Source organism: Amblyomma americanum, chromosome 10 (assembly GCF_052857255.1).
Source record: "Amblyomma americanum isolate KBUSLIRL-KWMA chromosome 10, ASM5285725v1, whole genome shotgun sequence".
NCBI classification, from domain to species: domain Eukaryota; kingdom Metazoa; phylum Arthropoda; class Arachnida; order Ixodida; family Ixodidae; genus Amblyomma; species Amblyomma americanum.
The window spans coordinates 55,197,857-55,210,359 of record NC_135506.1 but is presented as its reverse complement, the minus strand read 5'-3'; the positions used below and the strand labels follow the sequence as shown (position 1 = coordinate 55,210,359).

General features: G+C 45.4%; 2 protein-coding genes across 3 annotated transcripts in view; one reads left to right on the top strand and one right to left on the bottom strand.

The window, feature by feature from the left end:
- The window catches only part of LOC144107038 (uncharacterized), a 439,706-nt gene extending 437,177 nt beyond the window's left edge, over window positions 1–2,529 (top strand). Inside the window, exon 3 of the mRNA XM_077640022.1 lies at window positions 2,187–2,529. Within this exon, the coding sequence (XP_077496148.1) occupies window positions 2,187–2,335 (149 nt within the window). The 3' untranslated portion in view covers window positions 2,336–2,529. The remainder of the gene's footprint in view (window positions 1–2,186) is intronic.
- LOC144107037 (uncharacterized) overlaps window positions 1–12,503 on the bottom strand; it is a 45,724-nt gene that overhangs the window by 26,795 nt on the left and 6,426 nt on the right. The window lies entirely within an intron of this gene.

Here is a 12,503-nt window from a genome sequence, read left to right as displayed (position 1 = left end):
ATGTTCCACAGTTTCTATCGAAGCACAGTTGTAACAATGCGGACTGTTCATTTGTCCAAAACGGTATCGCAGGCCATTTGTATATGCAGCATTCAGACGAAGTCGGTGATAAAGTATTTCGAGGTGTCGAGGAATTCTGGGTGAGAGTCTTGATCTAAGATGTGGGTCGATTGAGTGAAGAAATTGGTACTGATGTGTCGGCAAACTCCAAAGCCGATACGTTTCTTCATACGCAAAACTTTTAGCCATTTGGGACGCATCAGATCTCTGCTGTCCGTATCATTTCCATGCATTTCTCGAGAAGCTTGTGAGAGTTGCAAGTTTTTGTCAGTCGTAAATGGCCGATACGTCCTATGCCTCTAAAGGTATCGCCAATAGAGTTTTTTATGCCACCGTCAAAACTTTTGACCCTCATCACTGCTAATCAACTTAGAGTTTAAATATGTAAGCAAAAAGTGCGGAACTGGCGGCGTTCTCAGTAAGCCACAAGATTCGATTCCAGAAAAAAAAATTCAATTTTCCTTCGTAGTCGTAGTTGGGTACCAAAATTCATGACTTAATTGAGCAATGCAATCAATCAGAAAGTTAGGTGTCGTGATTCTAGTAATATGTGTCGTGTGGATAGTTCGTCCGTTCTCAGAGTTCTTTTTGCGCGCATAAAGAGGACACAGAAAAGGACAAGGAAACAAGGACACGGCGATACTTGCCACTTAATTATTCGGAAAAGAAGCGCAGCTTTAAAAAAACAAGTTCTCGAAAGTAAACTGAGAATTGGGTAACTGGAACAGCACTCAAGAAATAGGAATATAGAGATCAAAGGCACTCTATGCCACAGAGCGTAAGAACCAGCCAGGAACGCTCGAAAAAATAGGTCATAGACTGCCCACAAAGGATTAAGATAAATGGAATATTCTGGATCAGTTTCACAGCCGATCTAAGCGGGACGCTGTGGCTCGAAACGCTAGGAAAAAAGCGTGTTTCCACCTCCGACCTTCCCTTCACAGATTCTTTCCCAATATTTCAGAAAACACTTGCGGCCTCAGCTAAGCAAAATACTGGGCATGACCATTGCGCAAGAAGAAGGAAATGGGTGGGAAGATTTTTGCAACGAAAACGGAAACTTCACATTCATTGCGACACATTTCAGCGTCTAAAAATTTGAAATGAATTCCTCTTATTCTGTGTTTCACAACCCTACGTTTCAGACAAAGATTATCTACTGGCTATCTCACTTCACATGAACTACGAGCTGTACATGCTACAAACCCCCAAAAGACATCCTTTATTCATATCATAGCGCAATAAGCTAGAAATACAGAGGAGATCCTCGCTCTTCTTCCCACTTTAGGTTCTGATTCGGATATGCTCGTGAATAGTAAAACATGGTACAAAACCGATGTCGATTTTTTCAGTCTTCAAGGATGCACAAAGTATATTTTAAACCGCCCCTTCCGAGAGGGAGACGATTAAATTGCGATCTTACTGCTTCGCACTCCATTATTTCAGACGATTACGATGTTCTGAGGGTTAAAGTAGTGACATTGTTTTTTGTGTTATGTGCGGGCTGCCGAGCGGAACTGCATGTAAATTTGTTACCTTCTTTGGCAAGTATTAAACTCGGTAAATGAAAATGGCTATCTCTGAATTTTAGGAGGTGATTACAACACTGATATTCAAAAGGGGTCTGAATCGCCACATATATTGTGCGCATGTCTCGCTTCAAATCGTTTTTCTAATGTGATTACTCCAGCTACCCGCAATCAAAATGCTGTATCCGCTTTGAATGTATTATTACTAATTGAGATGATTGCAGCCTTCACTCAGGTGTGGTAAACGCCGCTGCTCGTGACCGCCTTCCGATATTTCTTATACTAAACAATGATTTTCCCACAAACAAAACACAACATTCTTAGAAATTTTCGATGTGTTAACGCAAAGAGCGTAGAAACATTTGGACAACACGTGTCAGTAATTGATTGTCGCGACGTCTGTTCGATCATAGATGCTAACAACGCTCACGACTTTGTTTACAAAAAAATTGTAATGTGCCTGTAATATATTGCTTTCCATATAAAAGCCTGAATACAAGCGCAAAGGTAAGAAGCCATGGATAGCAAAGAAGTTTGTGGGGATCCACATTACCCCTCACCTGCCTGAGCATCTTTGTCTCTCGTTGCCTACCGCAGCTCTTTCCGTACCGGCATTCTCCGAACACAGCGTGAGAAGCGGGGAAGAGGCGCCCATGTCCCAGCGTAATCACGTGGACAGCCCTCTTTTCTTCGCGGTTCGTCGGCGGCCGCGTGGGCCGTCCACGCACCGAGCAGCGGCGAGTTGAAGGCGAGACGCCAGAGGCAGCGGTCAGAGGCGACTACACTGCCGCGGCCCACGGGACGAGATGTTTCTCAGTTCTGCTGCCTGCCGCTGCTTGCCTGCTGCGGAGCTGCTGCTTTTGTGCGACTGAACTTGGGAAGTCCATTAAACGGTTTTGACTGCGGTGGGGTTCTTCGCGGCCAAAACTGCGGTTCCAGCTAGCGGAGTTGTGTTGGCCTTGAGTGTAGGGTACAAACTAACTCTGGAAACACCACAGGAGCTTCAAAAAATACGTATCAATCACAGCTCTCACAAGCGCTTTGTTGAGACTAAAAACTAAAACGAGTAAGTACTGAAATTATTTAAACTCAATTTTATTATTTAGTAAAGTTGCACAGATGCAGCAATGGCGTAAAGATAAGAGCGTCAGTCTCGCTTGCAAGAGGACCGTGCTTCTGGTCTCTGTGCCGCGCAATTCGCCACCGATTAAAAAAAAATTTCGGGGTGTCGATCGAATGGGATAATCAGGCCAGGGGTGCGGCCTACCTTGGGTGACCACAACCTACAACGCACTACTTCACCAGAGCAGCATTTGGCCACCCTGGTGTAGTACTGGTTCACAGCCTCATATCAACTGCCCACCGCGGAGCAACGGACCACGGAGCAACTGACCACGGCGGTGGTCGGACCTGCGACGCCGCGGAGAGTGCTAAGAATCTCTGGCTTTGGACACCTCGCAATGTTTAACGCTAGTACCTTAGGCAGTGTGGATAGTCTAGCAGTGATGTTAGAGGAACTAGTGCCTATTAAATGGGATGCTATATGGCTTAGTGAGGTTAGGAGGACTGATGAAGCATATACAGTGTTAAAGTGCGGGCACGTTCTGTGCTATCGTAGATTAGCGGACCGAAGAAAACTAGGTGTGGGGTTCCTCATCAATGAAGATATAGCTGGCAACATAAAGGAATTCTATAGCATTAACGAGAGGGTGGCAGCTATCGTTAGGTTGTGCAGGCCTCAGCGCCTACATCTAGATAGGATGACCAGAAAGTAGAAAGCTTCTATGAGAACGTGGAATCATCAATGAGCAAAGTAAAAACATAGTACAATGTATTCATGGCGACTTCACTGTCAAAGTCGGCAAGACGTCGGCTGGAGGCCAGGCAGTAGGCGACCATGACATAGGCTCTAGGACTAGCTTAGAGGAGTTCTTAGTAGAGTTCGTAGGGAGAAAAGTTCTCCGGAATATGATTACCTCTTTCGCAAAAGAGGAAACAGGAAATGGACATAGGAAAGCACAGTTGGTAACTCGAACTTCATACTATTGGCTGACCTTTTCATGGTGCAGGATATAGAAGTCCTCGGTAAGGTGCGTTGCAGCGATCGTAGGATAGAAAGTTCTCAAATGAGCGTAGACTTGAAGAGGGAGAGGAAGAATCTAGTACAGGAAAAGCCTTTTAAGGAGTTAGCGTTTAGTGGGATATCTATGCCGAACAGATATTCGGTTTTAAAAGAGGACAACTACCTTAATGTTCAAGCAAGGAAAATAATCTCACAGACAACATTGCGGAATCTGCAATAAATGTAGGCGGCAGGTTGGCTCGACAGGATACCAGGAATCCATCTCAGGAGACGAATGATCTGATTAAGAAATGACAAAGCAAGAAGGCGTCTAACCCCACAGACAGAATAGAACTGGCAAAGCTATCAGCTGCGTTAATAAGAGCAAGGTAGCCGATATAAGGAAGTCTAATATCGACACAATCAAGCATGCTCTAAAGAAGCAAGGTAGACTAAAATCGGGAAGAGGAAACTAGAAGTAGGCATAAAGCAAATGTATTCTTTAATAGACAAATAAATCAGTGTCATTAGCGATATGGACAAGGTCATGTAATGCCTTCTCCCAGAGGGTACAATAAATAAATATATAAAAATAGCCGAAGAGTTCTACACAAATAAATATAGCAGCCAAGAAAATCTGAACTTTAATGAAAGAGGCAGTAGCTCACATTAGTGGGAAATGCCGCAAGCAACGAATGAGGAAGTGAAGAAAGCTTTAGAAGCGATGAAAAGGAGGAATGCTGCAGGTGAGTATCAGGTAACAGCAAATCTCTTGAAGGACGGAGGGGATAGTGGGCTAGAAAAACTAGGCACGCGGTATACGCAATGCCGTATGACCTAGAGCATACCATAAGCTTGGAAGAACGTTAGATGATCTTAATTCACAAAAAGGAGATGTCAAGAGTAATAGAGTCAAAACATTATATTTCAATCCATCATATGATCAAGCAGGTTTCTCTAAAGAGTACTAGACAATAAAGCAATGAATCGGGTAATCGTCAAATGTTTAGATTATAACTAACCCCGATATTTGGCCTTGGCCTTTATAAATTACGAAAAAGCGTCTGACTTAGTTGAAACTGCAGCAGTCATGCAGACATTGCGCGTTCAGGATGCTAAGCAGCCTAATGTAAATATGCTGCAAGATGTTTATAACAGGTACACAGCTACCATAAGCCTCCACAAAGTCAGCAATAATATTCCAATAAGAAAGGGTGTCCTACAGAAATACACTATATTGCCGCCTGTTTACAGAACGTATTGATAGGCTTGGATTGGGAACAGTTGGGGATGCCAGTTAATGTAGAGTACCTATCTAATCGGCAACTCACTGATGACACTGCCTTGCTGAGTTACTCAGGAGACGAACTGCAAAACGTGATTAATGAGTTAGGCAAGCAGAGCACTACTGTTGCCCTAAATATTAGCATGCAGAAAACCAGAGTAATGTTCAACAGTCTCGAAAGGGAACAGCAGTTTACAATTGGAGTGAGATGCTGGAAGTGCCAAAGGGATACGTCCTCTTATGGCAGGTATATAGTTACCGCAGATCCTAATCACGAGAGCGAAATAAATAGGAGAATAAAAATCAGGCGGAACGCATTTCGCAGGTTCTCTGAGATAATTAATGGCACTTTACCGATTTCCCCCAAGAGAAAAGTATATTTTATTCCATTTCATTTATTTATTTATTCAAAATCAGCTGTACCGTGCTGGTACTCACCTATGGTGCAGAAATGTGGAGGCTAACGAAAAGGCTGCAATTTACGTTAAGGACAGCGCAGCGAGCTACGGAAAGAAAGATGTTAGGTGTAACATTGAGAGACGGAAGAGGGCAGAGTGAGTGAGGGATGAAACACCGCTTAAGTGACATCTCAGCCGAAATAAAGAGGAAGAAATGGGCTTGTGCAGGGCATGTACTGCGAAAGCAAGATAAACGCTGGTCTTTGAGGACAACGGAGTGGATTCCAAGAAAACGGCGGAAAAACGTTAGGTGTGCGGATAAGATTAAGAAGTCTGCGGGGATGCGGTTGCATCAGGTGGCACAGGACAAGGTTAATTCGAGAGATATGGTACAGGCCTTTGTACTGCAGTGGGCGTAGTTATGCTTACGGTGATAAATATCAAATGAAGTTAAAAGTCTCGTACGATGCGAAAATACAGAGTATATGCATAACATCTTTCATAGCAATCTATTTCAGTACTGATCTAGTCTGGGAACAACTCAACGGCGTCATAACTCGAAAGAAGTACAATTCAATTAAGCCAAATGAGATAGCTCAAAATAAAAAACGCCTATCACGTGCAGAGTTGGTAAATTCATTCAATAATTCTGTTTGTCAGTTGTAAGCGACGCATTTGATGCTGACTTCTCATGTGATTTAAATCAACAAGATCAATCTATCGCCAATACAACAATCTACCGACAACAAGAGCAAACAAAACATACTGTGTTCCTTTTGCTCAAAAATAGTAATAGTACCTGTATAGTCGGGCCAGTCATTCGACCGGTTAGTTGCGTGTTCGATCTGATATTGCCTGTGTTAGAGAATATTGCCACCTGTTGTTAGACGAGTATGGCGCCAAGGCCGATGCTGCTGGCGTCGGTGTGGACTTCGGTGTCAGCCTATTCATGAAAGCGCGCAAGAACGGGAGTCATCTGCGCAGCTCGGCGCAAGCCTCTTTTCTGGGCGGCCCCCACGAACTGTTTATCGTCGCGCGTGAGGCGGTACAGGGGCGCGGCAATCTTCGAAAAGTCGGCTATGAGGCGGCGGTGGTATGGGCACAAACCCAGGAAGCTTTGCACACTCTTCTTGGTTGTAGAACGGGAAAATCGGCGACAGCAGCAGTTTTCTCGACGTCGGGCTTAAAGCCATTGGCACTCAAAAGGTGACCGAGAAAGTTCAGCTCTTTATACCCAAAGTTACACTTCTCGGGCTGCAGCGTTAAGTAGGCCGACCGGAGAGCCTCTAATATTCTGAGCAGGAGATTAATTTGTCGGTCAAAAGTTTTGGGAAACACTACGACATCAGTGAGATAAACCAAACAAGTTTGCCATTTGTGTCCAGCGAGAACTCTATGTATCATGCGGTGGAAAGTTGCCGGCGCTGAACATAACCCAAAAGGCAGCATTTGAAATTTTTACAGTCGGTCGGGGGTAACGAAAACCGCTTTTTCATGGTCCTCCTTGTCGACCTCTATCTGCAAATACCCGCTCTTCAAGTCAATTGAGCAGAAGTACTGGACGCGACAAAGTCTGTCGAGCGAGATAGCGTGGAAAGTGTCATCGCATATGCAAGCCGCACACTCTTTCGCGCTGAAACAAACTGTTCTAATACGGAAAAGGAATGCCTCAGGTTGCGTGGGCAATCATGAAATTGGTCCTTACATTTACGGCCGCCCGTTCAAAGTGGTTGCCGACCACCATTCTTTGTGCTGGCTGGCCAATCTTCGCGACCGATTGTGGCCAGGTGCCCCGATGCCTCCAACCATTCCTCCAAGAAGGTGCCTCCAAGAATTCGACTACACCATTGTGTATAAATGTGGCCAGACGCACGAAGACACTCATGCACTCTCGCGCGCACCCGTCGGGTTAGCCAATGAGAGCATGGAGGACGAGAGTGGTTTTCTTGGAGTTGTCAGGTTCTTAGACTTAATGACCCTACAGCGAGCTGACCTAGGCATGCGAACGGCCACCGATTATCTGCAGGGCCGAGCTGCTGGCGTACCTCAACAGTTTTCTAGGAACCTGCCTGCCTTCTAACTCCGGAACCGCATTTTGTTTAAGAAAAACTCCAGCTCTGTTGACCGAGCGCACCTCGTCGTCATGCCGGCAGACCTCCGCGCCGATATCCTTTTGGCTTGCCACGATGAGCCCATCTCCGGCCACTTGTGCTTTGCATGCGCACTTGCACGCGTGCGCCTAACGTATTATTTGCCCACACTTTCTTACGCCGTCCAACGTTACGTCCGACCGAGGCTGCCGCGAATGCCGAGATTGTAAGGCGCCCCTCTCAAGCCCGTGGGTTTGCTCGAACCTATTGATCCGCCTCGAATGCCGTTTGACCAAGTCAGCATCAATCTTCTGCGCCTATTTTCTGTGTCATCGGCCGATCACAAACGGATGGTATTCGCGACCGACAACAACCTTGGTCTGTAAACTTTCGAGACTGACTTTTTTTCTTCTCTAGAAATGATTCCCCAAAACAAATGCTGTGCGTATGTATTGCGCCATCTTTTCGGGCTAACCATAGCTATTTATGTTAAAGGCTGTGGCAGCCGCTAGATAGCACTACATATAGGAAAATACGTTGTCACTAGTCGTCTGCGCTGTCAACTGTGAGTGAATGTGTAGAGATGGACGTCCACCTTGAACAACGTGTAAACATAAAGTTCCGTGTGAAGCTTGGAAAGGCAGCCACACAGATGTATGAGCTCCTTCATGGCGTTTACGGCAACGAGACATTATCGCGGGCGGGAGTTTTCGAGTGGCGCAAGAGGTTCGTTTCGGGAAGAACGTCGGTGGAAGACGAGGCAAGGCAGAGGCGCCCCACAGCCTTACGGAATGAAAACAACGTGGCTCGGATCAGACAAATTGTACAGCAAGACCGCACGAATACAGTCCGCATGCTATCAGATCACTTATGGGCATCTGGACAATGGCGCCTTCTCCTAGATAACTCAAGGCCGCACGCTGCTTTCATCGTGACAAAATTTCTCGCAAAGCACAGCATTACTGTTCTTCCCCATCCGCCATACTCGCCAGACCTCTCCCAATGCGATTTTTTCCAGTTTCCTTGCGTGAAGAGAGCCCTAAAAGTCGCTTGATGAGGAGCGTGGAGGCCATTCAAGATGTCACGACAAAGGAGCTGACAGCGCTGCCAAAATAAGCGTTTTTAAACTGTTTCCCAGACCTCAAGAACCGTTGGAAGCGGTGTATAGACTGTAAAGAAGGCTATTTCGAAGCGGTGCTGCACAAACGATTTCAATGTTAAACACATTTTTTTAATGGACTCAGTCTCCGAACTTTACGGACAAACGTTGTATTTAACGAGGTATACGGAAAATAAGGCAATGCAGCTTGGCACTTCATAAATATCGCCCAGTCACACGAGCTATCGCAAAACCACTGCCTATCACCCACAGATGAACGGGTTCACAGAGAGACTCGACAGAGCAATCGCCGACATGGTCGCAATGTACACAGACTGGCAGCACAAAACCTGGGACGAGATTCTCCCGTACCTCACATACGCCCACTACACGGTCGTCCAAGAGACTACCCGCTTTACACTATTTTGTCTGGTTTGAGGACGTGACGTTCAGATGATATTGGATGCCAAGCTTCCATGTTTCACTGATGAAAGCCCGCTCACGCCAGACGCCTAGCTGTTTTCTTAGCGCACCGAAGAAGCACGTCACGTTGCCCGTATTCACATTGAGCTTCTGCAGGGCATAGATGCGCGCCTCTAGAACCTCCGTCAGTAACACGTCACGTACCATTCCTGTGGCAAAGTTTGGGTGTGAACCCCGGCACGCCACCTAGACTTTTCCGAAAAACTTATATGCCGTTACTTTGGATGTTACACACTTTTGCACCGTGTCACGGAAGTGACCTGCGAAGTTATTCCAGACGGGACTGTGCCGCCTCAGCGTCGCCCGCCCCGCTCTGAGGTCGTGCAAGTAGTCCACATTAAACCAAACTTCACGCGGTAATGTACAGTATGAAACATGGATCCAAACCACCATGCTAAGAGGAGACAGGTCAGGGCAGAATTTTATGAGAGGAACATGGGGCATCGGAACAACACAGCCTACACTGATGCCTCCCTATACCCCCAAACACACAAAAATAGTGCGGTAGCAGTAGTTGTAAATTACCACGGCGAACACATCACAAGCCTCACAGCCGAAGTATCTAACATAACGGAGGCAGAGGAGATTGCTGTCGCCCTGGCAGCGAATGAAGGATATAGGACAGGGAGATCCCTTAACATCTTAACGGATTCACAAGAGGCGTGCCGGAACTATACTAGAGGCAGAATTAGCAGCACGGCACTCAAGATCCTCAGTAGAGCTCTGCTCCCTGAAGGACGACCAATACACAACATAATCTGGATACCAAGTCAAGCAGGGATCAGGGGGCAACGAAGGGGCAGACAACCTAGCTCGAGGAATGACCAGCCGAGCAGTAACGTCATTAACCCCGGAGGGGCCCCAGATTAATTGCAGGGAGAGCTATTCGGAATTATTAAACCTATATAAGGGGCTAAGATTCCAATACCCCCACCACATAAAGCATTATCCAAGGAGGAAGCCACAGGATGGCGAAGACTGCAAACAGGCTCATTCCCAAACTTATACATATTAAACAAGATGTTCCCCACACAGTATAGCGCCAACTGTCCGTGGTGCGGAGCAAAACCAACACTATATCATGTCACATGGGAGTGCGGAAGAAATCAAGCATTCCACAAACACAAAACACCAAGTGCGGAGCAATGGGAGAGCCGGCTCACCAGCTGCGAGCTAGGGGTACAAAGGGCCCTCATAGGACACGCAAGCGAGGTGGCCCGACTCAGTGGAGCCCTGGACTAGGGGCCCACCCACGGTCAAGGAGGACCCAAGCTTCAAGACGATGACTTCGTCCTCTACCGCTACTACTTCCTAAAGGAACCAATAAAGTTTTTCATTCATTCTTGTGCTGACCTTTTTTTTTCAATTCCATCGCTCGTGCTCCAGCCCCGCTTTTATATATTTGTTCGTTTCTTTGGAGCGGGAGCAATGCCCCTGGTGCTCTCAGGTTGCGCATGAATGTGACGACGTTGAAGTGTATCGCGCTGGCTAGCCCCCGTATTCTGTCTGTCAGTGAACTGTCGCCCTATATTCCGTGACAATATTTCCTGCTCTACTTGCGGCGAACCTTCTCTTAAAATCTTCAAATTACCATAGTAACCGTTCTCTAATAAGACGACGATAAAAACGAACTTACAATATACAGACACACATCTATCTCCCGATTTTCTTTAAAGGCTTTGAGAACCTGGTACATAGCTCTATGTACTCATTTATTTTGAAGCATTCAGTGATTTGCACCCTCACAATTTGGTTTCATCAAAGGCATTAAAACATAAACTGCTTTACTAGCCCAAGAAGATATCATATTGGAATTATGTTCAAGCAGAATATGCAAGTTAGTCATATTCATCGATTATGAAATGGTCTTCGACCGTATCAACCGCTTCTCGCGCCTAGAAAAAATAAATTACTGTGGAGTCTCTAGTAATTCCTTAAGTTACTAGATTTCAGCACCGCCAACAATTTTCAGCACCGCCAACAACAGGCTGTTTTCTTCATTGTCTTTCTGACCTTAAACAAGTTCATGCAGGTGTGCCCTTGGGCAGTTTTTTTGAAACCTTGTTGGTCTGCATCTATGTAAATAATATGGTAGCTATTCATAATGCTGTAAATTTTGTGATTTACGCTAACGATACCACTACTCTTCAGTGCATCATATATTTAGGACGTATTTTCCAATGCGAATGGTACCCTCTCGACATTACCATCATGGAGTAAAGCCAATTTTCTTATTATCAATAACAATAAAACTAAGCCAGTCCACTTCACGCCTAAAAACCACAAAGTCGACGTACGAGACTCACTGGTAGCAAATAATTCAAATATTCCCACTTTACCTTTTCTCAAATCTCATTGTGTATTGTTTTAACGGCATATATAATAGAACCAGACAAATCATTTAGTCATCTCTATAATCTCACGTGTTACTGGCGTCCTTTTTAAGCTACTATCATGTTTACAAAAAAGTCATGCTCTTACTATATAAATCTTTCATTTTCTGACGGATATACACTGCTGTCGTTTGTTAAGGAATACTGCCACTAACATGAAGATTACCAAAATTTACAAATCACAGATAAAGGCAGTTCGAATAATCAATAATGTTCCACTCTACGGCCGCAGATCTTTACCCTATCTTTACAGAACTGAATCTATCACGTATCTCTGAAATTTACGGAACAATGTTAACCAAGCGTTTTCAAACAGGCATTAAAAGAAACAGCAATGCTTTTAGGAGTACCACAAACTTATCTCCTAAAGTATGCACACTCAAAACTCGACAACTTAAGCAATGGCGAATTCCGCGTCTGTGCATTAATGATGGTCAAGAAATGCGGAAGTATCTTCTCTGCTTTCTCTTGGAATAACTTATTTTTCTAATTTATCAGATGTATGTAACTATATGACCTTGTACTGTGGGTACAAAACTCTCCAGGACGCGTAATCGGGAGCCGAAGCTTATAGCTCTGTAATTAGCTCCAGGCTGGAGATCGCGCTTGTCGAGTTGAAAGTCGGACTAGCGTGTTATGACGAGTGTTCTTAATAGCAGGCGATGATTAACAAGGGAGCTTTTAGCCAAAATTGCTCGTTGCCCGTCCTGGGGAATTTTTTCCCCCATAGTACCTACGCTTGTTGTATGTCAGCATGGGCACGGGACCCAGACCCATCAAACTGCTACATTTCATCTTATCTCCCTCATCGCTACCACTCTACCTTGACGGTCCAACTTTGCTCAACATGTGGCATGACCAAGGCCACCCTCATGAAATATCTTTTGGAATGCCCCATATCAAACCACTCCCCCTCCTCATAGGAGGCCGCTCTGCTAGCCTCAACCAGCTGGCCAAACATGGTTAGTTGACTGAGCTCTCCGTGAAGCCCAGGCCCGTGGACTATTGGACAAGTAGGAACCTACCCTTGAGGACTTTTAGTTCTTTCCTTAAAACAAAGTTGTTCCGTTATTTCCTTAAAACAAAGTTGTTCCCTCTCCTCCG